Source organism: Clytia hemisphaerica, unplaced genomic scaffold (assembly GCF_902728285.1).
Source record: "Clytia hemisphaerica strain Z4C2 unplaced genomic scaffold, Clytia hemisphaerica genome assembly, whole genome shotgun sequence".
Classification (NCBI taxonomy): domain Eukaryota; kingdom Metazoa; phylum Cnidaria; class Hydrozoa; order Leptothecata; family Clytiidae; genus Clytia; species Clytia hemisphaerica.
In genome coordinates, this window is record NW_027104597.1 from 331,718 (window position 1) to 350,523 (window position 18,806).

The following is an 18,806-nucleotide window of genomic DNA, read 5'->3' on the forward strand; positions in this document are numbered from 1 at the left end:
ACACGATTTCAGACTCAATTTGTAGACATTAAAGGGACATAACAGTACTTGCGAAATTTGTAAACAAACCGTATGCAGCGGATACAAAATGAAAACAAATGTCACATGTCAAAATAAAAAATCAAACCAAATATGGCTAATTTTCATCGTTCAATTGTTTTACAAGTTTGTTTTGGACATGTGATTGTAATTGTTCTCTTTAATGACACGTGGTTCGCGCAATGTTTACATTTTACTACTGTAATGTCCCTTTAAGTTGCTGGAGAATTTTGGAGGAAAGCATCAAACAATAGAGTTCACCTTTAAAGAAAACATTGATCGAGAAATCTTGTCAATTGATGAAGGCTCGCCAAATTTACAGGCTTTTTTTAATCCAAATATTTTCTTACACTGATGTCAGAAACAATGAATCTCGTCTCATCTAATTTCTAAAGCTTAAATGAGCCAATAAGATTTCACCTATGGATAAAAGAGCTCATTAAAAATGCACGATAATGAGATTAATCGTAGGGCGAGGTTGGTTACAATAGCATACATCTCCCGTTTCTTTATACCTCCATGATCTAATGCTTTTGTTTTCGTGCAGCATATTTTCTGTATTGGAGACTATGCAGGTGAAGCATTTCTGATGGAAAATAAGTGACTTCTTTTTCCATTCAAAATGAAAAGATTCTTCATTAGCCTATCGGGCTTTAAACTTAATGTTCAAGATACTTCACTTTATAATAACGATGCATTTTTAATGGGATAATTCAAGTGATAGTAAAGGCGGGAAAATATTATACGTGCGTAGTTTACAGCCGTTATGGCTTAAATCCGCTAGAGACGGTTGCTCTTCGACTTTACAATTTTGTGCCTCATACCCTGAGAACAAAATTGTGCAAACAGTGACTGAGATCCACAGATGTATAAGCCCCAAGGACTAAATATCCGGCTTAGGCAGAAAAGTTAAAATTGGTTGCATAAATTAGATTTTAACAACAAATGAATACTATCTTTCAATAATACCATAACATAAAATTGTACATATAAATAACTAGCAATTTATTCAAATCTTAAAAATCATTTTTAAATCCCTGGTAAGATAAGAAATAAAGAAATCTGGCAATGCGACAATGTGATGAGTCTTACACAAAAAAAAACCTTTTCGACTTAAAATAATATACTTAGGCCTCTCAACTTACTCAAACAAAACTAACCGATAGTGGAAAAAAATTCGCGAAAAAAATTTCAAATATAAACTTAAAGCTAAAAAAAACTATAATAAAGAAAATTTCAAAGTATTAAACCTTGAAAATAAAGAATTTCATTTTTTGATGAAAAAACTAACCGCAAAAAATAAGGCATACAAATATTTTCGATTTACAAACCTTAAGCCATGACCATTTTGCTGAGTTCAAAAATTATCAGCAACCCAGTCCCTTGGGATCAACATGCTTTGACAGAATAACAATAGCATTAAAATACTTCTATGTAAAACTACCGCCTTCACTGTATGAATAACTAACAAGTCACTCCGCTTTTTATAAAATTCCAAATATTTCCTAGTAAAAATGTTATGTTGTGTATATAAAATATATCCACTACTAGATAGATCGCGATCAAGCGGGATGGATTCTTTTGTATAAAAAGTTTTTCGATATGAAAAGGAAAAATTGATGACTTTGCATTATTTGAACCGATAATTTTTTTTACAATTCATCTCGATAGTTTCCAGAATAGTCTCGCCAATGCAATAACGTGTATCGGTTTTCGGATGGTGCCAGTTTGTTGAAAACCGTTTCGGGTGGTTGTTTTCCCGATCCGGATCCACTGCCAGACGGTTTATCTCCAGAAGGTGCACCTGTTGGTTGACCGTCGGCTGAAGGAGCGCCGGTTGAATCTTCTGATGGTGGAGCCTTTGATAAAAAGTATTCAGAAGTGATAAAAGTTTAGGGGGACCGGCTGGGCTAGAAAACAAGTAAACAAGTTTTATAAGGTATGGTGGGCCTAAGGATGATGTTTTCATATCTTATGTAATTTTTAGCTTATATTTAGAAAATATCACGAGAGAAAGGAAATTTTTAAGAGCTTTATAAAAGGAAAGTATTTAACTTACACCAGTACTATCAGGTTGTTGTTGAGCTGGTTGTCCATGGTGATGACCTTGTGCTGCTTTGTCTTCTGGTGGCGGGTTGTGAAAGTCTTGATGTAATTTGCCAGAGTGTAAGTCAGCAACAAATTGCTTCAGTTTGCCAGGTACACTAAAAATAAGAGAAAATAAAATATGTTTGATAAGATATGTTTTTTGTTTACCTTACATCTGCCTATTTTACTGAATTGCTGCCAAAATCAAATGATTTTCAAAAATGTACAACGTAAATTCCACTTTCTTCTCCAAAAGCTCAATTTTTAGGAAATAAGAACAACTCTATCCTGACATTTCCCGGTATTAAAAAAAGCAAATCTCCTAATTTTAACTGGGTAATTTTGTGAAAACGATTACAAAACCATAAGGAATTTTTATAAATAAACAAATTTAAATCATTCATTTTCATAAAGACTGACTGAGCACTCCAGCAATAAGAACTCCGCATCTGAGGTAAGTAAACTTACTCAATTTCATTAAAATCTTTGAAAAGGTACATGTGTCGGAAGGAGTCGATGCAAAGCAATGGTAAATCATCGATACGTTTGCCGAGGTGGTGAAGTGGGTGAGAGAAAGTCGTTCCGTCAGCCAACAAAAAGTTCATCTTCCCTAAAAATGACATTATAAAGCAATATACAGTGTGTTCCAGCGGACAAATTTGTATATAAAGTAAAAATCCTCATTATTTATGCAAAATTTTATGACTACTTATACTTAACATACAGTATACGCTTTTTTTTATAAGAATGGCATAAATCCATTTCATCATTATCATGGATATTCTTGACTTTTTTGTGAAAATCATCCTAAAATATTCTTACATGCCGCATTCTTAGGTTAGGATCCTAATTCAGACTAGATTTAACATTTAGTACATACATAATTTTTGTGAAAGGAGTGAGCCTTACTTGGAGGTAATTCACAATTCACAATTCAAAATGCTCTAGAAATGGCATTCTTAGCATTATTCTTAATTTTTTAGCCATTTTCATCATGGGCATTCTTATAAAGTGTATTCTTATTAAAAAAAATCGTGTATGAATATTGTCAAAAGACAACTTAGTCAAAAAGAAATCATTGCATTTTATAAGGAGTGCGATCAATTACCGTCAACTGCTCCAACTTGGGACAAGTGGTCGCAACATATCTGGCCTGTATTTTCACTTACTGGTAAATCTCTTTGACAACAAATTTGTTTTGATAACTCCACCAAGTTTATCAATCATATTTTCTGTCATAACATGTCACGATAACTTTCACTGATAGCACGCCCTTTTTAACTTTTGTTTTCATTCAAAATGACCGGACGCCGAATGGAGAATTAGAGAACGCCCGCCGTCTAACCGCCTACCGCCCAATGTGATTAACAAATAGCGAGTGTGTAACTTGCCGCGCGAGTGACGTCAAACGCTCCATCGTTTTGCCACTAATTTGGTCTTCTTCGTTCCAGACACTCGCGCGTGTTCCACTACGGATTTTTTTCATATTTCGATTTAAAAGCCTACTCGGTGCAAAAGAGAAATCGTGTATTTTTTAATACGCGGTTCATTAAACTCAAATCAAATGACTTTGGAGGTTCGGTGAAATGGTGGTGGAATGGCCGTCCCATGTTGCGTCAGATAGTCCCAAGTTGGAGCAGTTGACGGTAGTCAGTTAGGGATAAAAATATACTTCTTTGGTTGATGTGAAACAAGAACATCATTCAGTACAGTTTTTTTTAAAAGCACATTTCCATACCTCTTTCTTGTAACAACTCTTTAGTGACAGCAGCCTTGAAACGTTGGATACTCGTCACATCGTCAGGTTTGTGGAAAAGCAACAAGAAAGGTAATCCTTCTTCCGTCAATTCCTCTCCATTCTCAAAAGTGATTTCTCGTACCAAAGGATTGGCTTTATCGTTTGCCCATGTTTTCAAGGTCTCAGCATCTTCTAGGTTTCCAGTATAAGTGGCTTCTTCTTCTCCGCTTTTCTGTAATAATGAAAATTTGACATCCTTAAAACATGTACACTACGTCGATATATAATCTAGATAAAAAATGACTAAAGCATCTTTATCTTTTTTAAAGCATTCTCTATCTTGTTTTCTTGCAGGAATGTCAAAAAATAATTTTTTCTAATTACACAATCACAAAACTTTGCGCCGTCCATACGAAATCGAAATTTTTTTTACCCGTCCCTTTAAAGCTTCAACCTGGTAGGCAGAAAGCAAACACGATCCGCTTCCAGGTTACCTATGGGTACGACACGCATTCATTCCCCTGTCTTTTAAGGCCTTGTCCAATCCATATAAAAAATTAAACCCCTGCTAATTATTAATAACATTTTTTTCCTTGGCATCAAATATAAATCAGCTCAGGTCAAATCATATATATCAGCTCAAGATATATAAAATCAAAGATAGCCTAGTAGTCGAATAAAGTAACTGATGCTTATGAAAATAATGTACCGTGTGAAAGCAACATTCATATTAAAACCTTAAAAGTTGTAGGCCATCAATTAGCTCGTTATAATTCAGTCCACTAGAAGAATGCACTATATTTTCCATGGGAAAAAAAATGATTTACCTTTTTTGGTTTGAAAGCTACGTGTTCACCAACAGCCCTTTGTTGAGCAGAAGCATCACTAAACAAGAATTATTTAATTGGTTAAAGTACAACACAAAACTGGCAACACAGAATTTCCTATTCGTTAAAAAAAATATCAAACCAAGACCTTTCTTATCACCCTTGGTACCAGAGACCAAGTTTTCATCAGAGAAATATACTGTCGATATTTATTCGAGCTGTGATACTCACGGTACTTTCTTATCTGATCTCATAGTGAAAAACATAGGAATATAAAAACAAATGATAAATTTGAGAACAATGTTGATTTCTTCTTACCCAAGAACAGCGATGAAGTCAATCGACTCTCTCAATTCATCTGCAACTTTTTCAAAAGTTTTGTAGATCGGAGATCCTTTTCCTTCAAAATATGCAATCACTGTATTTGTATTTTCCTGAAAAGTAAGGAGAACTTCAATGGTAGATGGTGGTTTGGTAGATATAGCATTTACCGTTTCTACACATATGGTAGATTTACGGATTCTACATATCTACACATATGGTAGATTTAGGGATGTTTACATATCTACACATATGGTAGAAATAGGTGCCAGATTAGCCTGAATCAGTTAATATTTATTCTCTTTTTTGTTCATCTAGAACTAAACAAAAGATTCAAAGAAGCAAGTATGAGCAAGATGTCATCAAAGGAATGACATGAAAAAAAAGATTTTCATTAATTCTTTGTAAACTACCACCCCTAAATTTAAAAGTGAAATTCCTCCATTACATCAACTTTCATATCTTCGAGCTTGGTGACATCAGTAACACTTGGTTTCAAATGTTGCTTGATGAATTGTGAGAAAGCATCAACTGAACGTTGCCCTCTATATTCTTTACGTAAAGCTTTTCCATCGCGATATATCTTCAGTGTTGGATATTTACTGACTGCGTTTTGCAAAGCAATATCTTGTTGTTGTTCACAATCGACTCTCCCCAGTTTAACATTCTAAAATAGTGCAGAACAAAGTAAATGAATTATTTGCATTCTTGAATTATCTGAATTTTTTAGAATTGACACTCAACTCGAGGAGATTATTGTTTGTTACTAATAGTATTAAGTTTAGTTTGGTGTTATAAAATATATTTTTTATAGTATGGTGAATCACTCATTCAAAATTAGTGGCAAAACAAGCATTGGAAAAGATATCTACTCTAGTATGAATCAGTATAAGTAGCTCTCAAAGAGAATTTTTTTTAAATAATGTGTATTTAATATGAAAGCGCAATTCCTTAATTGTGCTAGAACAAAGTGTTATGTTTATTTATGTTTATCTTACATCATACTGCTCATGAATTACATTTGCAGCTGAATTCCAGATAGGTGTAAGCATTTGACTAAATCGACACCTGAAAATGATCAATGATTATGTCTTTTCTGTTAGGATTTACATTTAATCAGCTTTGTGCACATTTGGAGAGATTACAAAAGAGAGATTACAAAAGTCCCCTTAGATCAAAGAGGCATGTTTTTAGATCTAAAATTTTCTGCCAAATTTTCATAATTTCTCCAAATGGGCAGGCTGCTTTACGGTTTTGTAAAAACAAACTCACATCGAATTCCTCGTGTAATATATCTGCAGCTTTGTGAAAGATTGGTGCTAGTTGTTGACTAAACATACACCTAAAAACAAAATGTGCCAAATGATGTGCTTTACAGTGGAGACATATGTACAGATAATTACAGTGTTGCAACTAAGCTTTGTGAATATGGACGGAAACTTTATAATTAGATTCTCATTTGAACCAAAAACTCATTTTCCGGAAAGACGGACATAACATATTTGTGTCTCAACTAGACGGATTTCCGTCTACAGACGGAAAAGTTGCAGCACTGTAATTAATACTTGAAGGTGTTTGGTGCAATACTTTTGTGGCTTATAGTTATAATACCTTTCACAGTGAAAAAATAATTCATTTGTGTGCTTTAAAACATAATATTGGACAACAAGAGATATAGTAGAGAAGAGCAAAAATGTAAGGTCACATACGAGGGAACAAACATAATTAACACAATAACATTTAATCTTAGAATACAGACAAGAACTGTTGCTAAGTGCTTACCAATCAGCATAAAAATTAATGAAGACAACCTTGTTTTTATCTATAAAAGGAAAAAGAACATAAAGAAAGTTAAAAACCTTTGTTCTTTCATAAATTTTAAAACATTTCTAAAAGAGACATAAAACAGTATTTTCTATGAATAGTACATAAGGTCAAAGATTTTGATTCAGTTTTTTTTTCAAATTTAAAAAACAGTCAAAAAGGACAGAAAAAGAAAGTGTGTCAATAAAAATAAATTTTTCATCAACTTTAATTTAATTTTTGCACTCAATGAAAGCAGATGAGTAAATACATTATTTAAATAAAGTAGAACTTTTATATACCTAAAGTTGGTTGATAAGTTTCACTTGTGAGCTGTAATGCATCCGGTTTTACTGAAGGGACTAAAGTTAGCAACTGAAATAGAAAAGACAAATGAGAAGAGTTCAATTCACAAAACATTTATCCATAATAATATTCAGCAAAGTAAAAAAGATAGTAGCAGATAGTAGATTATTACATATTATTGTCTTGTCCTCTAATATATCTTCTTTGCACCACTGAATTATTCTGCTTACTGTATTTCAGCAATAACTTGTACAAATAAACAATTTCAACATTTCAAATTAAAAACTTTCAAACTCAAATCAAAGACAGAATATTCAAAACTTTCTACTAACTTCAAAGTGTGACCAAGTAGATAATATATTAGAATTCCTGAATGATAAATAACTTGATGAAAAAGTTGATGAGTAAGCAAACGATATCACTCTTATTTAAAGACAAAACCTTTAACATGATGACCCTGCCAGAGCACCAGACTTGTAGAAGCACCAAGTCATTACTTGAAATAAAAACGTATGGTTATATCTATACTGTTACTAAGTTCTGTTTTTTCAGTGAAAATGACTTTATATTGGTAAAAAGCGAACCAGATATACATCAGTTTAGGAAATCCTCTAACTGCATGCTTAGCTGCCTTGACTAACAGAAAAATCAGATAGAAAAGCATGGGAAAGATTCTGAGGCTTACCGCTTGCTCCTTGACATTTCATAGGCGTGTAAGAATTCTTTTAAAAAGTTGTCGTTTTAGCCAGCAACAGCACAACCGCAACACAATGTAAATGAAGCGTGTAATTTAATTATCCAGACTGTATACACTACCATACTTTGTGTAATGTCTAATCCTGTCAGAGCAACTGCCTGGTCTTTTAAATGTTTATAAAAACAAGCTTCTGAGTAAGCTATTGGAAAAAATCACCCTAACTACTTTACAGACCATATAGTTGTTGTGTGTCAGAACTCAGTTCAACAAGTTGCATAGAATGACAGCACTGCAAAATTCAGTGTTGTTTCGGTTTTTCATAACACTTTCACGGGTGCGCTGCTATTCTACGCAACGCTTCCGATCAAAGCCTGTCATTGAAAATGATGAATACCCAAGGATTTTTCCTTTAAATTGCAAACAAAATTAAGCAAAATTTTGCTCTTTTGAACAAATCAGAGCTTTTTGGATAAAGTAGCCTTACTGCCAAGGATGGATTACAGTATGAAAAATCCCTCGGTAGGAAAGTAAAATCCTAGGATGAAAAGTTTACTTTTGGATTGGTCTACAAAGCAAAATTTTTGGTAGGGGAGACATGCCCCAGTGCGTAATTTTGCTGACGTCATCAATATGTGCTTTTCGATACAGCAAGCGGGAATAGTATCAGGACCGTAGACAACCTAGTAGAGTTGGGTTAGGGTGGGGTTGGGTATCAAGAAGGCTTACGAATGGGTTACCCTATTACTTTGTATAAACGCCCGGAGTGTTCAAAATCTAAATTTTTCGATCTTAGAATTATAGAAAGGGCGTTTATTCGAGGGGGCGTTTATTAAATTAATATTATTTATATATTTAGAGCAAATTAATCTACTCTTTTTTTTAGTTTTATACCAGGATTTTAATGCAAATTTCTTTGGGTCGGCGACTAAAATTGCATCAAAACTGATCTGGTTACAAAAAAACTACCTCCCCTACTGTCAGTGAGGCTGGAACTTCGATTTTTGAGGATTACGATTTTACCAGCTTTTTAGCGATTTTTGCCTCGCTAACCCAAATCTCGCAACCTCTTTACCTTAAGGAAGATCGAAATTAGAGTTTTTCAGCGTTCCGAAAAAAATGCATAGCAGAAATTTTTTCATCTTCACAGGATCGATTTGCAACAACAAAATACATCTTTTGGTCTTTGGGTTCGTTTCTGACGTTTTTCCTTCAAAGAATATCGATCACTTTCCTTTTCCCCTTGAGCGCGTGAGAAAAAAATGATTAGCTCACGTTCTCGCGCGGGCGAATAAAGATGAGGCGGCAATCTTGCACTGAGGGTGCTACTTAGTTTCCGCCCTAATTTGCGCCCACGATAGAATGGTCCAAACACGGGGGTATTCCAAATGATAAACTATGTTGTTCTGTAAGTGTTTTTTTCTGAGAGATACAAATAGTATATTGAATATTATTAACTCATTTATTTAAGTATTTTCGAGCGCAAATTTAAATATATGGTTAAATAAAAAACAAATGATGGCAGTTCTGTTTATTCCTCAAACCCCCGGGAAAAGTTTTTTTTGCCGACTTAGCTATTTTACAAATCTCGGAAAAGAACTCCCATAGGAATTCTGATACATAACCCGATTGGTTAATTTCGGAACGACTTCAAGAAAGTCATAATGGCAGATAATTTTAAAAGTTTCTGAGGAAATGTGTGTAATTTATCAATGTTGATGGCTTGTTGACTCTTTAAAGAAAAAAGATAACAGGTATAGCTTTTTCTAATCCTGGAATATCGAGGTTCCAGCTACACTGACTGTAGAGGGGGCGTTGAAAAGAAGGGGGCTTTTATTCCAAGTAATACAGTATTATTAGTTAGGGTCAGAGTTGGAGCTCGAAAGCCCTCATTTCCAATTTTACCTACATGAGATCTGGTCCTTAATTTGTGGTAAATAGGAGTTAGAAACGCTCACTCGGTATGAATTTGTGGCTCAGTGGTTAAGGTGCTGGGTTTCTGATTGACAGAACTTCGTTTAAAGTAGGTTCGAATCCCAACATCGGCGATATTTAAGAAAATCTCTCAAATCACACCATGTCTCAGAAAATAACTTCAAAAACTCATTAAACTCATAAACTTGAAGAAAACAACTCACAAAGTCCAAAGATCAGAATAAGAAAACATAGAGAAGTATCTGGGCATGTGTCTCCCCTAATGTAAATTCTACAAGGTGCACATAATTTTGGAACCCCGTTTGTCATGCTGCGTCATCAAAAACAAGCACTGTCAAATTTTGCAGCGGAAAAGCTGTGATATTTGACAATGTTGCGGAATTTGATGACAAAGTTACGAAGGTAGAAGAAAATGTTGAGTTTGTACAGACTGGACTTAAATATAGGCCGAAATTTGACTGTGTATACTTGGACCTAAATAAGATGTTTCTATTTTTTGGAATTCTAAAAGTCGCCTGTCACGTTTTTCATCATAATTCTACATTTCTAACTTGTAGGAGGCTGGATAAATTTCTGAAAATAAGTTCTAAATTATACTTACAATAAACAGAAGCATAGAACATTTTTGTATATCCCCCATTGTTAAAGAATCAAGTTATAGTTTCACATGTGCTTTCCCCCTTTTCACCAGGCAAGCTGCTGGCTTTGTTTTGATTTTTTGAATTAATGATGTCGTGGAAAAAGATCTGCGTTTTCGGCGGTATCAGAAGCACGAAGGAGGAGTGCACGCCCTTCACCGTAGAACTAAACTGTCGAGACTTTATTAACGCCAAGGCGCCCTTTCACACACGCCCTGAAATGAAGGAGCGCAGCGAAGGCGCAGAGCGGGTCGGAATTTTTACACACGCGGATTTGGCCAATGTTCGCCCAATTTAATTTTTGCCACCATCTGCCAAATAGACCTTTTCATAAATTACATCACGAACATCACTTACCTCGTTTTCAAACAATTACCATGGTGATTATATCCCTTGAGACAGTAAATGGTTTTTTTATGAATAGAAAGTAGTTTTAATAAAATCCGCTGGGAGTTAATCACCTTGGCAATAATTTCTAAACGAGGCAAGTGATGTTCGTGACGTAATTTATGAAAATATCTATTGGATTCCAACAAATTTAAATTATTTTTAATTTTCTTCTACGTTCTAGTCATATCCTGTCTCTCCAAATTGAATTCCTGTCAAAATCCCTTAAGAAGTACTGTGATGGGATGAGCACAGAAAATGGAATGTAAAGGCCGTCCTGGATATGGCATGGGGGGCACTAGGTTAATGAGGTGACTAAGTATGTCCGCACCATAAGTGTTCGAAAATATCGACCCCCCAGGAAAGCCCTGTATGTAGTAAAAATTTGAACATTTCTAATGATCTTCGAGCGAGATCCCCTGACGTATTTCGATGGTGGGTTGGCAAGCTGTACTGAGCTATTTCTCTATCGTGCGATCTAACGAACGAAAACACAGTGATCCAAAATCCCGCGTCGGGGGGGGGGGGGGGTACGGTATGTGCCGCCCTTAAGGGTACCTTTTTTAGACTCCCAAAGTCCCACTAAGGGTTGGAAAAATAGGAAAATTTCAACTTTTTACCCCCTGAAAGATCGAACTTTGGTCAAATTTGTCCCGCTAAGGGTCGTAAAAAAATTGCCAAAATTTTCTTTTGTTTTCTCCTTTTTAGTCCCGGTAAGGGTCCAAAGTTCGAAAGTCGGGCTGCACCCCCCCCCCCCGTCAGCTCGCAACTCTAGTACCCCCCCGGTCCAAAATGCTATATTTTCTTCTTGTGTAGAGGATACTGCATTGTCCAAAATGTTTGCGCCTTATGACCCTTACGGCTGCATGGGCATATAGTAGTGTGTCCTGATCATGGGAAAACAATAAGTGTACTTAATTGAAATCGGCACTTAGATAGGATGGACAGAGGGAAACATCATGATTAGTAAGTATGTCCAAACAATGTAACAATCGAGAGAACGTCTTTTTAAAGTATCAATTGTACACCATTTTTTATAAGAAACAAAAATTCTCTTTAAGTTTAACCTTTTGAGTTTTGAGCCTAAAAATGTTCTTATTTTCACACCATTTTGTGGGTATGTCTTTTGTCCATGTTCCTAAGAAGTCGGGTGTTTTAAAGCCCGCAAAGCTATAAATAAAATTCTCTTAATTAATAATGTTCTTTTAATATCTTGGTGGGAAAACGTGTATACTGCCTAGAAAAAGGTGGAACGGTATTTATTTAAAAGAAAATAATCTTCGTAATTAGTGGATTTTTTATTTAATGACTTGAATAAACGATTTAAAGTTTTCATTCATTTTAAATACTATACCTCTATATTTATTAGTTTTGTCAATTTGACTGGAGTCGATTATTATCAAAAGGTTCGACGGTGTCGTAACGGTTCTTTGATTTATTTATTTGGTTTGCCTGGTTTGCCACATCCTATCATAGTTTTCACGCTTTTCTGGACATACTGTAAGACAAGGAATGTTGTCAAGGAGGTCTATCACCGAAGTAAATCTGAAGTGGAAGACTAAACATACTTCTACTTTTGAAAATTCAAATTAGATACTGTAGCGGTTTTACCAGCGTTGAGAAAATAATCATGAGTTTGAATATTTTCAAAAGAAAAAATAAGTTTAGGTAAAAAAACAACAGGTGCCTGGTTTGTATTTCAAGGAAGCTCCAGGTGCAAAAAAAAACAAAAATATTGAGTACGTTACATTCTTAAATTCTAGGTATGTGGATCAAAATTCGGAAAATTTAGATAAAGTAGTCGCTGCAAGGGCTTGAAAAAGCGATTGAAGTTCATGATCTGATCATTAATTCTTCCTTGTCGAACTAAAAATATTTTTGAAAGCTGAATGACCATGAGAAAGCATTTTCCCCTAACCTTTCCATGAAGTTTTTATTTCTGTGACGCCATCAAAATTATGAAAAAACTCAAAATAATTGCAGTTAACTCTCTAATTCGAGCCTCTACTGTCCCAATCTTTCTATAATTCGTCCTCTCAGCTAGAAATTATAGTATAAAATACTTTCTGTATTTCAAATCTATTTTTATTTCGAAGAAAGTTTTTTAACTCTTGAAGATAGAATTAGAAAAAGTCAACTGTAAAATATTTAGTCATTTTAAAATAAACATTATGCTTGAGAAAAATTATAACAGTACTGTATTTTAAATTTTTCAAAACCATTAAAATTATAAATTAAAATCAAACAAAAGTAAATTACACAAAGTCACACACAAAGAGTGTATTCACACTGTTTCTTGAAAATTTGCACAAGAACTTGAAATTATAATAAAAGTCAAAATTAGTCTATGTTCAATCAGTTTTCTCCATCAACAAAATATTTACTAATGGGGGGGGGGGTTCTCGGGCTAAATGGGCGTCGGGTATGTGCGACCCATAAGGGTTCCTTCTTTAAACCCAGAATGATCTCTTTTTTAAACCCTCAAGGGTCAAAGGGGTAATATAAAATTAGTAATTGATTCTCTGAAAGGGAATATAATATAAACAAGCAACATGCTGAATGGACCTACCTGTTGATCAAAATCAGATAAAAGTAGGTATTCTACATTTTACTATTGGTATTGAGCAAACACGATAAGTTTTAGAACAATGCAAAAACGTCTGATTTATTTTCGTTTATCATTGTGTAACTTGGTCGTCTTTTTTTGAAAATTTTATGACGAAAAAAAGCCACATTTTAGGGTACCTTGCACTCTATCTTTCTGCCAAAAATCAGGAAAAACTAATGAAGCAATTTTGCACCAAGTCCAAAAAACCTTATTTTTAGGTAGTTTTTGGCCCAAATTTGCGAAAATCCGTATTTGACGACGAAAAAAATTTTTCCGAAAAAAAATACTTCAGCCACATTTTAGGGTACCTTGCACTCTATCTTTCTGCCAAAAATCAGGAAAAACTAATGAAGCAATTTTGCACAAAGTCCAAAAAACCTTATTTTTAGGTAGTTTTTGGCCCAAATTTGCCCCCCAAAATTTTTTCTCAAAAATCGGGCTCCGTCACTTTTCAGGCATTGCCATTTTGTATCATTGTGCAAAAAATTAAAAAAAAACTAATGAGCCAATCCCGAGAAAAGCTAGCCATAAGCAAAAAGCTCGTACCCATGTCTATTTTTAGCTGTTAAAGCATAATAATTTGAGTTGAGTTCTTTTTCAGGAGATGAAACTTGGATATTCAAAATCTACTCAAAATTCCGCTTCCACTGATATATAACATGATAGGGTTATTTTCAAGTTAATATTCCGGTTTTTTTGGATTTCGGCCTAAAAATGACCCATTTTTGGCCAAAAAAGTGATGAAACGCTAAAAATCATAAATGAGAAATATGTAATTATTTTCCTGAATTTGTAAGAAATATTATAATTTTAATGTAAAGTTGTCAGAAATACATACTAGAATGAGAAAATACATTAGAACAAAAATTAGAAGTAAAAACATGAGCTAAATCCTAAAAAAAACGGGTTTTTCCAAAATTAGTCTACGAAACATTTGATCAAAATGAGAAAATCCACCTTGCAGGACCTCTAGTTCATTGTAATTCTGCATTTTGACTCTTTTTGCATATTCTGATATACTCTACTATTTGAAGAATTTTCAAGCAAAGAAATCTCAATTCAAGTACAATTGACGAAAAGATAGGGGAATTTTGACATAGGCCCAAATTTTCCGTCACGGCGTGACAAAAACTAAAAAGGGCTACAGAAAATCTTGTGGGTTGATTTTTGAATTTCTATTTTAGGTTTCTGATTAACACTATATGGTTGATGTTTCATGGAGAAAATTAAGGCCTGATTCCACTCTCATAGATTTTTACAGGCTATTGAAAATTTTCCGTCACGGCGTGACAAAAACTCTGACCTAGTACTAGTCAGTGAAAAAATGGATTTGAAAGCCTCAAATCATAGATTAACCAGTCCAAGTCCTATAGAAAGTTGACTCAGCTTGCAAAAGAGGCCTTTTGGTAAGTTTTTTGAATCTATACCTGAAAAAAAAACCCTGTAATAAGGACATCATTCCAAAGCAGTTTTTTCAGTACCGTAGCAGCAGGCTCAGATTTAGCCTATGTTGATTTTTTCGGGAACATATGCATGTTATATATCAAATTGTCGGAAAATTTTATGTAAATTTCAAAAATGGTTAAAAGTAGGGGTTAAAAATGAAGTCAATGAGAAGAAAATGCAAAACTTGATGATTTTTTCTCCTATTTTGGCCTGCGATTTTACAAAAACCTAAAAAATGCGATAAAAAATTTCTAAAGCGAGGTTTAAGCTCTATTTTTTTTTGCTTTTTGCTACAAAATACCATAGCTTCCCATAAAAATAGGTTTTAGAGAGATTTGAAGACCTTCATTTTTTGACATTTTTAAAATTTTTGGGTACGAGCTTTTTGCTTATAGCTAGCTTGTAACAGACGAACGGACAACGGTCAAATTAAAGGACCTCCCGGTAGGTCCAAAAATCGACTAGCTGAAAGGGTCGTACAATCTGATAATTTTGAGCTAAAAGTTGGAAATATAGCCCTTCAAAGGGTCGCAAAAACGTTGAAATTTTTTAGTCTCTTAAATGGTCGATTTTCAAACTTTAGCTCGGACACACCCTTCACCACAAACCTAGTACCCCCCCTGGATACTGTACTGGTTTATGAATTCAGCAAATTTTTCTCAGAAGTTTTAAACGCAGATACTTTACATAAAATTTTCGCCCTTGTGTGCATGAGCAGTATATAGATCAAATCATAAAGTTTGCTGAATAAAATAATGCTTTAAAAATATTATATCTATAGATCAGACATTTCCAATGACATATTCGAACAATCTTCCATTGTGGACTCCATTTCCATGACATCACTCATATTAGTTGTTTTACATCCATCAAAATCTGATGTTTCGTCTGCATCAATAACACTACTGTCTTTCATGCTCAATATCGAGATGCTCTGTTTAGTTGCATTAGATTGTTCTAGAGATTCCTCAAGTGGGTCGATATTTTCTATATTACTTGATTCAATTGCTGACAATGATTTCAATGCTTCATTCAGTAGCTGCATAGAAAGCGTATCATCTCTTTTTAAACTTAAGGCTTTATGAAGAATTGAAACAGCTTCAGTGTACTTTGAGGCGAGCAAATAACAAAGTCCCATAGCAGCACAAGTCCCTGAATTTTTAGGTGCCATTTGATAAGCCTGTTTATGGTAATCTAATGCATCTTCATATTTTCCTAATTTACGCATAACATGGCCAAGGTTATTAAACAATGGCTCCCAAATATCAACAAAAGTATTGGGGTCATTTTCAACATGGCTAACTTTCTTCAAACAGTCGAGCAGAAGGCTTTCTGCTTTTTGGTATTCACCATTTTCATACGCCAAAGTTCCAAGCTCTAACTTGATGTGAGGATCATGTGGAGCAATTGACATTGCTTCTTTATAGAACTTCATGGCTAGTTTTAGATCATGAGATTGGGCATATTCTCTACCAAGATTAAGGAAAGGAAGATGAGATCCTGGCATGTATTGAGATGCGCTAAAATAAGCTGATATTGCTTGGTCTTTCTCTCCATCAGATGAGAAACTATGGGCAAATCCTAACCAGGCAGGGCCATATGTGTTGTTGATTGAGGTTGCTTTACCAAAGTATTTCCTGGCTGATTCATTCTTTTTTATCATGAGATAATATGAACCAATGGCGTACCAAGAAACTGAGCGTGTTGGATAAGTGTTGACAAGGCGATGAGCAAGATTATACAATTCATTTGTCATTTTCAAAATAGAAAGACATGAAATATAAAGTGGTAAACACCCTTCATGTAAGTTGTCTACTTTCAAAACATACTTGGTATATCTCAATGCTTCTCTGAAATTGGAATTATTAAAATATACTTCTCAGCTAATGACACAATGTAATCAAGATTTCCTGTCATTGGTTGCAAAACTGGTGGAAGAAGTTCTTCAACAGGCTTTGAATATTTGTTAATAAGATTCTTATACACAAATCTTAGCAGCTTTGCTTCCTCCTCATTGCATTGGGTGTTGTACGGTAAACTCTCTAAAAGTTGATTTTCCTCAGCTGACGTCAAACTATGGTGTGAAACAAGCAGGTTAAAAGCTTCAAAACAATAAATATCATGCTGTAACGCATCCTTGAAACATTGTGTGGCAATTTGTCTGTTTTCCAAAGCTTCATAAACAGTTCCTTTTAAAAGAGAGACTGCTGCCTCTAACTTTCTACTTTTGGAGCTTCCTGCATATGGAAGAGAAAGAGAGCTTGAAATGATGGCACTGAATTCACCATCATCATCCGCAGCGATAGTTGAGGTGGATGTTGAAATCAAAGGATTTGTGTTGATTGATTCTTTAAAAGTGGTTTTCAGTTCTTGCTCTTCCCCATCTAGAACATCGAGGGCACTTCTCCATTCTTTACATTCCACAAAACACTTTGCTGCCAAGTAGCGCCCAAGAAGATTGGTTGAGGTTAGTCCTTTTGATTTCAGTAACTGGGCTGCTCTTAACGGTTGTTTCGACAAGAATAAACAATGCGCTAACCAAATAACATCTTTTTGATCGTTCTTAGACAATGTACAGACTTTATCAGCCCAAAATAGTGCAGAATCGTAGAGGTGAATGTCGATATATTGACGAACTAAATTTCTAATTTGAGTTAAATTCAACTTCCCGCCGATATCATCCGCCATCTTGAAACTTCAAGTGAATGTTAGTATTATGAATTCCGGTTATTTTTATGCATTCGGGTTATCTGTCTGTATGGTGGAAGTATTGGCCCGGAAAAAGTAATTGCCACCGCAGGAGGGAGCCTAAAGCTAAAAAAGCGACCGAGGATGATGTTGTCTGTACACAGACCCAGTAGCTTACTGTGAAAAGCACAGGTCGATATCATATATCGACGCTGTGCCGACCAATCTTGATTCTATTCAGCGCGCAATCAACGCAGAGAAAAGTAACCATGACGACCATCCAAGATCTTGAATGAAGTTCAAAGTTTTGATATTTTTATTCCCGTCTTCGAAAACACAACTCAAAAATATCATCAATGCTTTTTAAAAAGAGTCAGTGATAGAGAATCATAACATAAAATCTGTCTATTATTTCGATTCAATTAAAATAGCATTTCCATAATTGGTAGTTTAGTAACTAATGTTATGCATTTGGGAATCATGTAAAAGATTTCTTTCGAAAGAAATTTTTGGGGAATTCGTAAACTGCATACTGATGCAGTCTGCTAGACATCAATATGGTAATATCTACTCTTCATCTTTGATTCTTTCTACAGTGATTAGATTGACACATGCGCGATAAAATTTCTATTATTGGTCTGCAGAGGTTGAAACATTCTTTGAAAACTCAACCTCCGATACTCAGGGTACCATCAGTAGCTATATCTAATTTCAAAATTTATTGTACTACAACACGATAAACTTGAGATACACTCTGGTATAGAGTACCGAGGATGGTGTTCATATAGTTTCATGCATAATAAGAAAGTTGGGTAAGTATCTCATAATTTTGTGCGTTTTATTAGTATGGAAAGTTCCGCTTAAATAGATTACCCATTTTAAAGCTCTATTTGTCTTGTTTTTTTATTTGTTTTATTAATTGAATTTTTAAGGCCGGTTTCCACTTACGCGCGCTGCGATCGCACCGTTTAGCTTCAATCCTTTTTGCTTGGAATGGAAAGAAGATTACGTCTTAAAAATGTAGCGCGTGCTCGAAAATAAAGTTGATTACATTCCATTTTTTTCAATTTTTTTTCTATAAAAAGATAATTCGGAGTACTTTAATTTTTGAGAAAATGAAGATGTAAAACGAAGAAGAAAAAAATTAATCCTTTAGGGCTAGAAACTACATCTTTGGTACGAAATTTTAACCCTGTTGTCACAGAAATTAACACATTTCCTATACAAATTAATTCTTTATATCAAATATATCGTTTAAACCGTAATTTATTGAATATTTAGGATAAAA

At 34.5% G+C, this 18,806-nt stretch overlaps 2 protein-coding genes across 3 annotated transcripts; both read right to left on the reverse strand.

Annotated features, from left to right (window-relative positions):
- Positions 1-967: 967 nt before the first annotated feature.
- On the reverse strand, positions 968-10,524 carry LOC136824085 (endoplasmic reticulum resident protein 44-like). Of its 2 annotated transcripts, none has more exons than XM_067080247.1 (11): positions 10,353-10,524; positions 7,119-7,191; positions 6,796-6,835; positions 6,286-6,355; positions 5,462-5,680; positions 5,011-5,126; positions 4,693-4,750; positions 3,866-4,097; positions 2,596-2,737; positions 2,099-2,243; positions 968-1,898 (listed from the first exon to the last, which is right to left on the reverse strand). In XM_067080247.1, the coding sequence occupies exons 1-11, from the start codon at positions 10,389-10,391 to the stop codon at positions 1,692-1,694; spliced, it is 1,341 nt and encodes a 446-aa protein (XP_066936348.1). In that variant the 5' UTR covers positions 10,392-10,524; the 3' UTR covers positions 968-1,691. The 2 variants fall into 2 exon arrangements, with proteins under 2 accessions (XP_066936348.1, XP_066936350.1); XM_067080249.1 differs by lacking the exon at positions 6,286-6,355 and adding an exon at positions 6,012-6,081 and having other exon boundaries at positions 10,353-10,474.
- Positions 10,525-15,014: 4,490 nt separating this feature from the next.
- Positions 15,015-17,518, reverse strand: LOC136824080 (cell division cycle protein 16 homolog). The gene is given in 2 exon segments (XM_067080242.1): positions 15,015-16,703; positions 16,706-17,518. Coding segments are annotated over 2 exon segments (1,911 nt in total). The 3' UTR covers positions 15,015-15,605.
- Positions 17,519-18,806: the final 1,288 nt, after the last annotated feature.